Source organism: Enoplosus armatus, chromosome 14 (genome assembly GCF_043641665.1).
Source record: "Enoplosus armatus isolate fEnoArm2 chromosome 14, fEnoArm2.hap1, whole genome shotgun sequence".
NCBI classification, from domain to species: domain Eukaryota; kingdom Metazoa; phylum Chordata; class Actinopteri; order Centrarchiformes; family Enoplosidae; genus Enoplosus; species Enoplosus armatus.
Genome location: NC_092193.1, coordinates 19,548,692 through 19,563,999, shown reverse-complemented (window position 1 = coordinate 19,563,999; position 15,308 = coordinate 19,548,692). Strand labels below are relative to the sequence as shown.

General features: G+C 40.4%; 1 protein-coding gene across 1 annotated transcript in view; it reads right to left on the bottom strand.

Annotated features, from left to right (window-relative positions):
• Positions 1-15,308, bottom strand: part of carmil3 (capping protein regulator and myosin 1 linker 3) — a 72,848-nt gene that overhangs the window by 30,605 nt on the left and 26,935 nt on the right. The window contains exons 11-16 of the mRNA XM_070918947.1: positions 12,754-12,848; positions 11,444-11,530; positions 9,242-9,351; positions 8,226-8,303; positions 4,844-4,920; positions 207-311 (exon numbers count right to left, since the gene is read on the bottom strand). Coding sequence (XP_070775048.1) covers positions 207-311; positions 4,844-4,920; positions 8,226-8,303; positions 9,242-9,351; positions 11,444-11,530; positions 12,754-12,848 — 552 coding nt within the window. The remainder of the gene's footprint in view (positions 1-206; positions 312-4,843; positions 4,921-8,225; positions 8,304-9,241; positions 9,352-11,443; positions 11,531-12,753; positions 12,849-15,308) is intronic.

The window sequence follows — 15,308 nt, the reverse complement described above, 5'->3', positions numbered from 1 at the left end:
TTATTTATATTATGAATCAGATCACCCTAGATACATATAAATAATGACACATGCGAAAGGGTTCAACCTGAATGAGGTAAGATGTACAGCTGCCCCTTTTTCATCTGTTTGCAGCTCAGACTACACAAGTGATCATCCCACACATGCTTAAGGATGTTCAGAGTTTCAAAGGTCCCTTTAAATCCTTGCCTATGACAGTGACTCACCTCAGTGAATCAGGAGGAACTTTCATCGAGGCCAGGCTGACATGGGTCAGGCTGAATGCGGAGCTGAAGAACTGGCGGAAAGTTGGCAGAGAATCCCTTGCTTTCCTGGAGAAGAACAGTGAAGGAAAGAAAAGAGTGTGTAAAAACGTGTGCAGGAACAGAGATTGGGCATTAAAGATGGATCCCAATCAGGCAGTTTAGACACACAATAAAACATGAAAGGAGGTGAGAGAACAGATAAAGACTGATCGAAACAAGATGGAGGATGACAGGAGGACTTGATATGCTGATAGAAAGTGACAAGATACAAATGGAACAACAGGAGCGAGAGAGAACGGGAGAGAATGGAAGCTAAAGCAGACAGATGCCGGCTGTGACATTTAGGTCAGTATTATATCAAGCAGACACTGTGAAAAGGCAAAGTTGACGTTAATTACTGCCACCAGTTAAAAAGGTAACGCTGACCAATTATCCAGCCATCTGCTTGGCATATACAGTATATTAGCCTGTCATCAAAGGACGGACAGAGGATATGTCTGTGTGTATGTGTAACATCCCTCTGAGCCATAATACATCAGGGGGACTATCCCTCTGCATTCACAGGACGGCTGTAGTACACTGGTTCAGATCTGTGTTTAGAACTTGTCAAAGCAGCCAATCTGCCATTTCAGCCCCCACTGCACAAATAATTCACCACAGGGGAGGATGAGGAGGGAGTCTGGAGACAGCAGGAGAAGTGATGAGAGGTAGGGAAGGGGGAAGAAGGGGGGGTGAATTCATCTTCCGGAAAGATGAGGCTTGTTTTTTCCATGAAAAGATTACCTACTACCTCTTGTCAGGCAGCTGATATGTTGTTTACTTGTGCAACACAGACACCTTTTCTTACTGCTCTATTTTTTCACCCTCATCCTAATAAACAACGAGTATTGTTTCAGTGAGGAGGCACCTTGAACAGCACAGTTATGACATTTATCATTTTAGGTATTCATAAATTACAATGCAAAGTCACCCTCATCAGTAAACCTATGAACAGTGAAAAGAGAGTGAACCATGATATGTTCATCTTGTATTTTCTGATAATTATTATGGAATTACCTTTTCATGGCAGACATTTTGGCTCATCACAGCAAGAAAAGCACAGTCCCGGTCACTAATATTATTAACTTCAGCTGGGTGTTTTCTGCTAAGACGTGTCAGAATGTCTGCAAAAGCATGCAACATGTTTTACTGTACTTTACTTTTTTACTCTGGTTGTACTCATCTCAGTTAACACCAGATATGGTTGTGTGAGTCATTTCCTTTCAAAATAAAAACGATGCATCATAGAGTAACGGAGAGAAACAAGAGTCTACAGCCATGCTAACACCAGTGCTTTGAGCTAAATGCTATAGTCAGCATGCTAAATTCTCACAATGACAATGCAAAATACTGACTTTAAGCGGGTATAATGTTTACCATGTTCACCACCGTAATGTAACATGTTAACATCCTAACATCTGTTGATAGTAATGTTGTTAGTTTTGCAGGTAATTTGGCATAAAAAGTAATGGACAAGGTTAAATTGAAAAGTGAAAATGTTGACCTCATGGTGGCACTAGAGGAAGAGCCAGGGGATCACTTGAGTTATTGGGGCACCATGGATGTCTGTACTGTTGAAATATTTCAGTCAAAGTGGTGGACCAATCGTTCGTGTGACCGTCAGACTGACATTACTATCCCAAAAACAACACCGCTAGCAGGGCTAAATAAATGAGTTACTTAATCACAAAATTGCTGCTGAATTTATCACGAAGTCAAACGTTGAAGTATTTCATACTTTGGTTGTATATAATATTTACAAGGCATTTGCTTCAATATATGCCTCATATCATTTAAGTTCTTTCTCTTTGACTGATACTTCAGCTCCTCAATTTTATTTTAAGTGACTCCTCAACTGCTTTCAGCACTTATACTTCAACTGACTTCAGCACCTTAAATTTCACTTGTTTCAGTCCTTAAATGTCAACCTACTCACCAACTCCTTTTCATTCTTACATTTCAACTTCCACTGAACTATTTTCAGTGTTTCAACTTTAACAGACATATCAAATCCTTACAATTAGCTGCCACTTCAACTCCTTCAACTTTACCCCATACAAAGACATTTCAAAGACCCATTATATTTAAATTTTATGTTTCACCTGCAAATTGTCAGAAAATGTAATTTTCATTATTATTTTCATTTTATTTTATTTGTTACAGAAATAGTTCATTTCAGGTAAGGTTGCACATAATTTTCATTCCAAATAAAACCCTACATCATTACACAAGATTACATAACCTGACTTTCAATATCTCTAATAATGCAAATTCAGCCTAAAATGACTTATCACCTGCTTTTAGCAGCATACTGGTGTCGAGTCTGAACCTCTAGAACATCATAACAGAAAAGCTGCTCTCCACTCTCCTCTCTGCTTACTGAGCCAACTTTGTCATGTGCCCATGAGTTTGGCACAGCTGTTTAATAGGTGTGAGAGCAGTAATGTGACTGGCTGAGAATATAATGAATGATCACTACACCCCTCTAATTTCTATTCCGCTTCAGCGAATTCCTTTGTGCATATTGCTCTGTGAGTATAAGCCCTCATTGTCCTTGTGCACGTGACCCAGTGCTTTACAATGATTGTTATGATTGCACCGTTAAAATAAGACCATTAGAATTTGATTTAAGACTTGCCGAGTTGGCTTCTAACTCACCAGCCACAATTAGCTTTTGCCGGGTGTTTCAAGCCCTGCACACGCACACACACACACACACACACATATATATATAGACACTAAGCCTATTCCACAAGAACTACAGTATATCATTTTTTAGGCAGCGATTAGGCAAATACATGGTAGACTGAGTCACATGTCTTGCACAGATAAAACCATGTTAACTTGGTTAAAAGATAAAACTGCATATAAGGAGAGGAAAGGAATAAAAGAAAATGTGAGATAAACAGATAAAAAAAGGAGAAAATTAAGTTATGGGGGAAAAAATGGAAAAGGTCATAAGTGAGTGAGCGATTGTAGAAAGCAAAAAAAAGAAAAAAGACCAAGATGAAGACATTAAGATAGTAGCTGCATTACAAGCCCCTGTCATTGCTATTGTGATAACCTCCCAGTGTGTGAACACCAGCTCTTCTTTGACCCATTTGTAATGATTAGCATACAGCCTGTCAGTATTCCACGGATACAGAATGGCTTCTGTCGCATAAGCAGATACTGTGTCACTGTCTCTCTCGCAAAACACTCTCCAGAGAGCTGCATCAGCAGCTTGTTACCACACGTGTATGTGTGTGTAACTGTATCTACATGGACTGCTCATTGTTTCTCGAAAGTGCCACATGTGTGTGTGTGTGACGGGTGAAGGAGGTCTGAGGCAGTCCCTTCCATATTCATGAGCAGCAGCCGGGCGGCTCTTATCAGCTCGGTTCAGCTTTGTGGCTACGTGCTGTCACCACAACACCATAGCCGTCTGACCTGCAGCACTAAGCCAGCGTACTTTAATACCAGAAGACGCCATGACCGGCAGGAGAGGTGAGATGAACCGTGAACAGAGGGAAGAAGATGAGAAAGAGAGATGGTAAAGGGGATGAAAAAAGAAGGATGTAGAGGAGGAGGAGTGATAAGGAGAGAGGGAGAGGAGAAGGGAATATAAGCTGAGAACGAGGAGAAAGGGAGAAGGAAAGAATGTAAAGAGGGCAATAGAGTGAAGGAGGCAATGAGCAAGAAGAGAGGCATAAGAGAGGAGAAAACAGCCATGGAAAGGGAAAGAGCAGAGAAGATGGATGTGGCGTGGATGTCTCCAGTAAAAGGAGGGCAGAATGCTGGGAAATTCAATCTTTGTGTTACAAATTAGAGAGTTGTGTGTTCAAGAGAATCATAAAAATAAAGAATGAAGGAAGAAAGGTGAAAAAGAGAACAAGAGGTGCAGCCAGACAGATGCAAAAAATAAAAAGATAGATTGAGAGATACAGTAGATACAAAGAAATAGACAGAGCGAGGGGAGAAAAAAAAGGCAGGCGTGGGAGCCTGGGGAATGGAACAATAATTCCTGGCTAAAATTAGTCTCATTTTTCACCAACTTCTTTCTCTGTAATTCTGTAATGTAATATGCTGAGCAGGGAAGCTCCTGGGCTCCTGGGGGACACGACATGATGAGAGCAGGAGCCTCTTCTGCCTGCTAGCTAGGTAAACACAGATACACACATACCACCACCCCCCACACACACACACACACACACAAATACATATCGTATCACGAAAATAAAAAAAGACTTGTGGGCACATAAACAAGTGCTTGCCAGATGGGAAACTTGTTAGCAAACAGAGACCTGTATACATTAAAGAAAGGTGAAAACACAGTCTGCGCACGCACACACACCCCCAGCAAGCCAGAACAAATGGGGGGGGGGGGGGGGGGCTGAGCATGCACGCTAATTCCGTCTGTGAGGTCCAGGGCTAAACACTAATCTACAGCAGAAAATAAATGATGATGCTCGCTCCACTCCTGACTGGAATTCCTCCAGAGCTGTTTGGCTGAGTCAGAAGACGAAAACAAATGTGATAAAAAGCCCTGACAGGGATTTACACTGGAGGTGAACGCCCACCTGTGAGAGAAGGAGTTCTTGGACAGGTTCAGGTAGGAGAGGTCGGCGCAGCAGCCTCGCAGCAAGGCCCCAAACAACTGGCAGAGAAACAGAGACAAGCAGGGTGTGTTATGTTCACTACAGCGAATGGGATTGTGTTGTATAACAGTTATTTTGGCTCTTGAATGCTGCACAAAATGGTTATAGCACAGATTAGAGCTGACACAAATGCAATCTGAACACACTGGAAAAAAAATGATGCTACTGTTATTTTTTCTTGGCCAAAGCCTTTGGCATTAAAAAACAAAACAAAACAGAATTTCATAGAAGCCTGACTCTGCAGACCAAAATGAGATGTTACTGCTGGTCAAATCAGGACAAAACCTGTCTTTGCATTTTCTTTTAGGATTTGTTTGATCCTTTTTGTGCCATATGATTAGGGTTTGCACAAGATAATACAACGTTTGTCATTTAGTTTATACAACCACACACACACGTGTACTTGGCATCTGTAGTATGGGGCTGCCAAGTGACACAAGGTAAATGTCAATGGCACCTTCTGCAGGTGAAAACACAGATCTGTTAAGACTACTGGCTAACAATATGCTGTGAGTATTAAGTAAGATGCTACATTCTTACTGTGTGTGCTTGAGTAAGGCACCTCACCCTGAAAGTGTTCTTTCATCTGAGACCCTCCATTGTGGTGTATCAGTTCCAGTGGGGAACACTGATAGGGGGATTTGGCTGAAGTAGTCATTGACCTGGTGTCTACTTACTTACCTTATACGAATATTTTACTCCACTATGTTTATCTGACAGGTTTAGTTACTGGTTACTTTTCAGATTAATATCTAACCTAAAACAATGTATGATAAGCTTAGTACTAACAAGCTAATAATGTCATATTTCACGATATATCAGCCAGGAGGGAACACACACACTTGTATTTTTTATACTTTTAAGTACATATTTCTGATTTTACTTCAGTACTATTACTTAAGTTGGATTTTGAATGCAGGATTGGCTGCATGTACAGTATATGTAAGCAATTCAGACAAAGGTCATATAATAAAAACTAGATTTGGAATGTTTAAAAGTTGTTGCCATTTTCATTCATTGTTTTTTATCAACTATACCCTTAATGATCAAAATGAAAGACATATTTTCAAAAGAAAAAACACAAATCTGGGTTATTTAGGCCCTAATAGTTGGAAAAGAGCAGTGACTTAATTTGTTCTTGCCCATTTCAGGGCTAATGCCCCCTAGCTCCAGCAGCAGAATGAAATATAGCAGACACTATGTTTCTACCAATCTTTCAAAGTGTGTACGGAAAGTGCTCATCCGTCAGAGAAAGTCTACTAATTCCCGATAGCTGGACCAAATGGGCAATAAGAAGTGTAATTGTATTACACTGAATCAAAGTCAAACTGAAACCATAGCAGGGGAAAAAATAATTACTTACATTCTTCAATGTGTTATACTGAATATCCATCAAATATCAAGTTTCACATTAAATATGGAAAAAAAGACACTCAAAACTTGGGTAGGAAATTAAGTATGCTGTGTCACCTACAGTTTCCCTCCTTATATGATCAACGTAACATCATGCAGCAATGCAGCCATTCATCTACCATCCATCAAAGGGCATATCCAATCAGGCGCTCATCTTGTGAAGACATGGCTCACTTTCAAACTACTGGAAAGTGCCAAAATGAATGCACAGGAATCCGTGCCCCAATTAATCTTCAAATAAAGATGATATATGTGTGTTTGCTAGACAGGAGAGAGCTCTAGGCAAATATGATGGGCATCAAAACCCAATTTCTTGCAGACTTTAAGTAGCATCTCATCGCTTGCAAGAGGTTAAACTATCGGGCAAATCCATTTTTCCCTGGCAGTGTGATCTATCACACAAACTGACTAATCGACCCTTGTCGGTACATCAACGCTGATTAAAACAGGAACTTATTAATAATTCAATCCAACAGGCCAACACTAAAAAAGACAAATTCTCCCTAAGACAGTCCCTCTCTAAAGGATAAATGACAATTAGTAAAACAGGACATGGAGCAGCTATCACAGAGAGCACTCTTTTACTCTCAAGGGGAGATTTAAAGAGAAATAGGGGGAGACAAAGTTTGAGAACTTGCAAATAAAGAGTAGAGTAGATGCAATGACTTCCATTCATGCACATAATTCAATGCAAAATTCATGGCCCACATTTACGGGAAGGGAGGAGGATTAGTTTCACGGTGTGGACCATTCCTTCCTGAAACAGATACCTGCTTGACATGCTGCATGCTCCTAGGGGTTTAAAACTGCTCGAGTGAAGCGCAGCAAGGATAGAAGGCAAACACGGGCACAGTAAAGTACAGGGCCTTATAGTAAGGAAAAACCAGGTGCGGAAGTATTCAGATCTTTTACTTAAGTAAAAGTCGTAAACAGTAAATGGATTCAATTTGGTCTGCAGACCAGCAAATATGAGTGACCTGTAATATGACGAGGCATCATGGCAATATAGGGAGTGTGGAGTTCAGACACCACCTTCCATGTCAGCAAGCACCCGTTCTGCTGAGGTGTCACTGAGCAGGCGTAGAGCTCAGAGTAGATCTCTAGCTGACTCTGACCGCTGACCTCCCAGCAGCAGAGAAAACAATGAAAAAAGGATATTTTATGTCTGTTCTATCAAGACCTTGCATGTCCCTGCTGCACGTTATCCTGTCAGCAGCAATACAACACCGCCTAAGCAGCAGCGACGAGGCGTGAACTATAAAAGTGACCTCCCATTCAAGCCAGCACTTTTCACAAACCTCTACATCTTCCAGAGGGAGACAGACACTAAAAACATCCTCAGTACAGTTGTAACTTTCAACATTTTTCCACTGAGTCTTGTATATTCACGGTGAACCGGGAAGAACTGCCATCTCAGCAATAACCAGCAGGGGCAGACACATTCAAGCGTGGTCACAACTCTTTCAGAGGGAAAGCTCTGTCATCCTTTCAGCTCTTAGCGTATCTGCTAATGCGACGAGACACCGTTTTGTCACACTGGCAGACATGCTAAATTTAGACGCAATGACAACACAGACAAAGTCATCTGAAGTGACAAAGACGTGAACAAACGCATGACACAAAGGCTCCTGTATGCTATTCATACAATGTACCGTTTGTATAATTCATAAGCGGCTATACATTTCTATTGTAGTGCCTTCTGAGAGCTCTCACCATTACTCAAAGCATCATGCAAAGACTGAGTCAACTGAGGGAACAATGTTTTGGTGTGGTGGGCGATTCGTATTCAGGACTCTACCCCTTTCTGTTTCTTGGCCCGAATCCCATCCTAGAGATGAGATCAGACAGCGATGGGTGGATAGTGACTGTAACAGAGATGGTGAGTACGAACCGAGTCCACGGTGCAGTCCGTCCCAGACAGGTCCAAATGGACCAGGCAGTTGGGCTGGGCCAGGAACAAGTACAGGTTCTGCACAGGAAGAACAAGGGTGTCTTTTAGAGAATGAATATGAAAAATATGCACATATACTGCATAAATACATAAATATACAGTGCTTATAAAATGTATTCACCGCTTTACAAGTTTTCATGTTTTATTGTGTTAACATGGCTAAGGCACAGATTGGAGAGACTGTGCAGAAGACGACAGTTGGCCGGTTGCTTCGCCTGTTACAGCTTTGTGTGAGAGTGGCAAAGAGAAAGAAAAAAAACTCCCATGACATCCCGGCTACAGTTTTCCAGAAGGCACATGGGAGACTCTGAAGTCAGCTGGCCTGATGAGACTAAAAATTGAGATTTTTATCCATCATAAACATACTCTAGCATTCCCAGTGTGACGCATGATGGTGGCAGCATCATGCCGTGGGGTTACGTACTTACTCTGCAGTAGGCTTGTGAAGGTAAAATGAATGTAGAAAAATACAGAGATATTCTGGATGAAAACCTCATGCACACTGCAAAAAAAACATGCTACTTTGTATTATAGAATATTTGTTTTCCAGCAAAACAACACAGGTGAAAACAACAATGGTAATGTTCTACAGTGGTTAAATCCACAATTTGTGGCTGTATTTGAAAATGCTGCAACCTATCGGAGCTTAAGCAGGTTTGCAAAGAACAATGGGGCCAATACTTATGCAACCAGGTATTTTCTATTTGTAATTGATTTAGATCACTTTGTAGTAATCTGTTCTCACTTTGACTTTGTAAAACAGCAGTCAGGTTTCCATCCAAATGTTGTGCAAAGTTAAGCCGAACTCAGCAAAACAACATGCAAATGAATGTGCATTTCTATCCACTACCGTAATGTAAATATTGGAGATGGTTCGTCAAGATGAACAGTTGGTGGTCCAGTCAAATACTTTTTAATAGGCACTGTATATGCATGTTTGTACGTGTGTCCCTCACTGTGGCGTCCTCTCCAGACAGAACCCCGGGGTTTTTGCTGAGGTCCAGATGTAGCAGAGAATTGGAGTAGTCATCACTTGAACACAACGCCTGGGACAGAGAAACCACACCTAATGGGGGGGGGGGAATAAATATAATAATAATAATAATAATAATAATAATCTTTATTTAAATGGAGGAGAAGGGATAGGGAGTTTGATAAACAAATTATATGCATCCTTGAATCATTTAATCATCTTATAATCATCCTTTTTTTTTCCAGTGGGACAATCTAATGCTCTGGACGTGACTTATTAGCAACTAATGAGTACAAAACTACATAATGGAAGAGAGTGAGCAAGCTCGGTGGCAAAAAAATAATTGAGCAGAGACTAGTGAGCTCATATGGCCGGCTAGTATAACCCCCCCCATCCCAGTATCCAAGTGTACCCTGAAAGCCAAAACAAAAGACAATCATTCTCTCAAATCAGATCACTACATAATTTCAGCCACAGGCCTGATGGAACCCCTCATTAAAATCCTCACCCCGCAACACTGACGCAAAGCACAGCACTCCATGGCAAGTTGAGAATTAAATATAGACACAATAACAACATAGGAGATATAGCAGCAGCAACAACTAAAAACAAAAAGTATACAAACATTGTTACAGGAAGTGCATTTCTCCTGTTCTTTAGCATTGAGGAGTGTGTGTGAAAGAAGACAGCTACTGCATGTACTGCCCTGAAGCTGGCAAAGCGCTAAGCTCTTCATCCCTAATTTGTAGCGATTAGGAGGGAAATGAGGGGAAGAGGGGACAGGGTGTCTAATCCCCCCGTCCATCTAACTATCAGCTGCTCGATTCTGCTATAAGTAGAGAGGTTTAGAAGCCATCCGGCCTGTGTGACAATGTCAAATAAGTGTAGGAGCAAGGGGTGTGAGAGCATGTGTGATGTATCTGCCCATTTGCATGTCTCATCACATCTAAGAGACAGCTTATGCATATATGTCTGTGTGTGTGTGTGTGTGTGTGTGTGTGTGTGTGTGTGTGCGCTTGGGTCGGCATATGTGTAGGTGTTTTAGAGACAGACGGAAGGAGGGGGAGAGGGAGAGAGATCTATAAATATTCAACAAAAAATGCTCAGCCCCTGCAAAGTCATACCAACACTCACCAGTCAAGGTCAGCACCATCACTGCATTCCCCCTGAATCACTGTGTCAACCCACTGCCTTTTAAAAAAATCACACCTAGCGTAGTTTTCCCATTCATTATATCCGGCAACAGGATATGGAGGTTGTCGTCTGCGGCTTACATTACAACCAGCTTTCAGCCTTACAATTACATTCAAAACCCCCTCAGCCATACTGCCCTACAAAGGCAGACAGCAGGTAAATAGAACGGCGGAGTTGGGGGAAAAAAGGGTTTAGTTTTCAAGCTGGCCAGCAAACTGTGTTACAGATAGAGGGGTTGTAATGCCTCCATTGTATGCTGTTTTAGGCTGGTTATATTAGCTAACAAAATATTGCCATAAACCTTAAAAAAAAAAGCAGGTACTGCTTTTGTATAATCTTCCCAGAAACGCAGTATCTACAAACTGGCTGGTGTTCTTTTAGCTTTCTTGTCCATTTCAACAATAGTTTATTTAAGAAAGTAAACAATTTTGTCTATAATCAATATAACAAATACATTTACAATTCAATAAAATCACGTGAATTCCATTGAGTCAAATAGTACATATTTGTATATGGTAAAAGAGACATTAAAAAGCCAGATTATGTACGCTAAATCAGATAAACATTATTGCCTATAAATGCGATGGGATCAAAAATGCAGCAAAACATGCTGTAATGACCAAAAATGCTATGAAGATCAGGCTATTACGGTATGGATTTCCATCTGTATCAATATGATCCTTTTGAATCTGCTGTAATACTAGTGGATGGCTGTAAAAGCAATAGAATTGGGACACTACACTAATTCCTACGTAGGACTTTAGGGTTGAAAAAAAACAAAACAGATCAACTACTTGATTCTGACCTGATTATCATTTGGTAGATGAACCACACTTTACACATGCATGGCTCTGTTTATCTATGTGAGCAAATACCAGGACAGCAGGGCAGCATTATGGTCCAAGAGATGATCGTTTACATTTAATAATAGTAATGTTTGTGTGCAGGGTCGGCCACTAGAGGCTGCTGTGTCTCAGAGGAGCACACCTACCCTTGGAGGAAAGGGAGGTCTTGGAGAGATTGAGGAGGCGCAGTCCCTTGTTGAGGCGACACACTTGTTGAATCAGGTTGGAGACTCCTGGTATGAGGAGAGACGGCCTCAATTAAATCACAAAAAACACACATATCAACCCACCTAGAGCCAAAACTATTAATTGCTTAACTGATGGACAATATGGATATTTTTCACAGTGATTAATCAATGAATCGAGAAAACAGAAGACAGCTTAAATCGACACCCATCCAGTCTTGTAGAGTTAAGAGCCAACAGAGGGCTTTGCCATGTAGAACGTCAAAGCTAAAATGCAACCTCTCTCAATACACCTCCTCCAAAACACACACATATATAGCTATATCCACAAATATATCACAGCTAAAAAAACATCACACCAACATACTTCACAATCTCACTTTCACCCACACAGCCAGTGCAGAGACAAACCCATATGAATATCATATGCCGAGGCAGATTACATAACAACTAGTTTTAGCTCAGTAATTTGATTAAACACATTGCCATGATAATTATAGGAAAGGCTCTGCTTTATTAAAAATTGAATGGATTGTAGTGCCAAACCTAGTTCCCACATCTTCCTGGCTTTCTTACTTTGAAAGGCATAAAAATCGCATTGTGACACTGCAAACAGACTGAAGGTCATTCTTTACTGTGGTTATGGGTATTATTGTGATGGTGGTTAAAGTTGCAACACTTTTGTGGCTGTATTTACAATAAAGGAAGTCCGTACAAACACACACACATACACACACACACACACAGAGGGCGGTAAGTGTTAGCACAAAGAATCTATTGAAGCGAGTGGAAGTGACACGTGTCAGACAGGAGGACAGAAATTAGCTAATGAGTGATACTGGCATGCATGCAAAGCCTGACCCTGGCATACAAACACATGTACAAACACACTCTCTCCCCCTGTGCATCTTTCACACTCGTACAACAGAGCAGAAAGGTGAATAGTGGTTGATATATTACAACAGCGAGGCAGAAAATAAAATGCATGTTTCTGTGTGTGTGTGTGTAGAGAAACAAAAGAGGTTCAGTTTGTGAGCTGTGGGCGAGACTGAAAAATAAAAGCGTTTCTCTAAAAAGAAGGACCACTCATAGAAATATAGTTTGAAAGATAGATGAGAGAGACAAAGAGAGAAACAAAGAGAAACAGAGAACACGGGTTCTGCGAGGACAAAGATTGATTTTGAATTCTTTGACAGTAAAAGTAAAAGAACAATCAGAGGTGCCCTGAGAGAGACAGCAGTAGGAGGGAAGAAGAGTTCACAGAGTCCAACCTTGGTTGTCTAGCGTGTTATGAGCCAGGTTGAGAGAGTGAATCACAGAGGCTGGGTTCTCCGACAGTGCTGACGCCATCTTCTGCGGAAAATCCCTGGAGACAAAACATTAGAAAAGGAAAATTAAGTTGTCTATAAAGATTGCTAATTCAATACTGGTCTCAAAGTAAATCTGCTGGATAGGATTTCCCCGATTCAATTGAATGCAACTGATAAAGTAATATCCAAATATCCTACTCAAGCAGCAGTACTGTCCCTTTTGATTGACCTGAAGTACTTTTGTGCTGTAGAGGTACAATGTAAAGGAAGGGGATTTAAAATGTACACATACAGTAAAAGTGTAGTTGTATGACATGGGATGGGGAGACAGGGTAGAGCTGGGAATCAAACATATACTTTAACCTGCTGTACACTGAACAACACAGTCAGTGAACGAGGAAGTGACACCCTAACTGAAGACCCGCTTAATGAGAGTACTGACGGACTGCATTTTCATTTTGACACTAAAACAGCGTGGTGACATGTAAATATAAGTGCGATGGTTGGAGGCGCTGTTTCACTTATTGCATTTGAATATTGCCCACCGTACAGCAGATGAAGTCTTTGAAAATTATATCTCAACTGCTGTTTTCATTTTCAAATTGTTGGAAAATTTAAATAGTGATTTAAATGTTGCTTGCATAAATGGAAAATCAGGTTACATTGTTTATATTGCATTTTCAAATTTGAATTAACATTTGAATATTGTCCTCTGTACAGTGGGAGTACGACTGACAAATGTTGAGAGAAAATGAAAATTGGATTTTGATTTCAATTCATTTCCATTTTTACTCAGACAACACATACAGTACATATGTGGAAAATAATAATGCTATTCCAGTTTATATTTTGATATAGTCCCCTATAGGCTTCCATACACGGCGTTACAAAGGAGGTTATATTAAATGTATTTGAAGGGGGACCCCTTCCAAATGATATGCAAGCTCTGGAGGCCTTATGTGCATGAAATTGGGGCTCAACTCTACAGAGCTTTTTTTTTTATACCATCTTTCAGTGAATTGTTTTTGTTTTGCTACCGGCAATTGTTTTTATTTTTGGTTCACTCTTACCACTTTCATTAATCTTGTTATCTTTGTAGAGAAAAGGCTCCGATAAACCCACTGTACACTACCTTTCTAGCACTAAATGGCAGGCAGACAAAGTAAACAACAAGGTGGTTATTGCTCAGCTTGATTTCAGAGCTATAAAGACAAAAGTAAGAATATGTTTTAACAGACTCAGATCGGAGCTTCAGCAGCCAGATGGCGTTCTGAAAGAGCTGAAGTCGTCTAATGAGAACCAAGAGAACCGAGCACATTACTCCTGTTCTTAAATCTTTACACACATTTCCACTTACTTACAGAATAGATTTCAAAAGTGCTGCTGCTAGTTTATAAATCACTCAATCTCAGGCCAAAATACATTTCTGATCTGGAATATAAACCCAGTGGGGCTCTCAGATCTTTAAGAAGCAGCGAGCTGGTTGTACCTCGAGTCAGAACAGAACAGGGTGAAGCTGCTTTTCGCTGCTGCGCTGCACACAGATGGAACCAACTTCCTGATGACCTCAAATGTGCCTCAACTTTAGCAACTTTCTAGTTTAAAAACTCAGTTGTTCTCTTGTGCCTTTGATTGATTGGTTTCTCTACTGCACTTTTACTTCCTTTGTTGCATCTGGGGCAACTTTACAACCCATTACGGCACTGTAACTGTACCTTATTCATTCAAATCATTTTATCTATTTTTATTTATGTTATTCTATCATAATTTTAGTCTGGCTTTTATTGCTTATTTTTTTGAATGGCTCTTCTTTCTTTGCCTATGTAAAGCACTTTGAGTTGCCTCTGTGTTTGAAGTGTGCTATATAAATAAAGCTGCCTTGCCATAGTGTAGCATTTAGCAGCTATATAGACACATATTTCCCTCAGGAGCTAGTAGAGACCGAAAAGAGCTAAAAAGAGAGTGAATATTGGACTTAACATTATTGGGTGGACAGAAACTTGATGCTTATGTTGCTCTGTGTCTGCTGGATGTGTAATAGGCAATTGTTTGCCAACATGTTTTTTTAGCCTTTATGAGATAATACTACGTCATTGTTTTGTTTATAGATTGTTCCGTTGCCAAAAAATGGACAAAAAAAATTCCATTAAGGCCCTTTTAAGTAAGCCATCTAAGTCACATTAAAAACATAATTTACTGTAGTACTGTACTTCACTTTTAAGAAAATTCTCCTCCAAGCATGAGCGGGCACAGTCAGGATTAGTACAACTTACTTCCCTCTGTACCAACTAACAAGTGTTTGGAATAAAATGCTTATAAATCAAGACCCACATTCTTTTCTTACTGTGCTGTACTTTCATGTTTGTGCCAGCAAATACATTTTAAAATCACATATTTAAGTCATATACTTTAACAGGCATAAACTGTACCTTATCTTACTTACTCACTTAGTGTTTATTTGGGTGTCTTTTTCACTTCACTGTCAGCTTTTGGTGCAGTGCTTGTGGAGAGCCTCT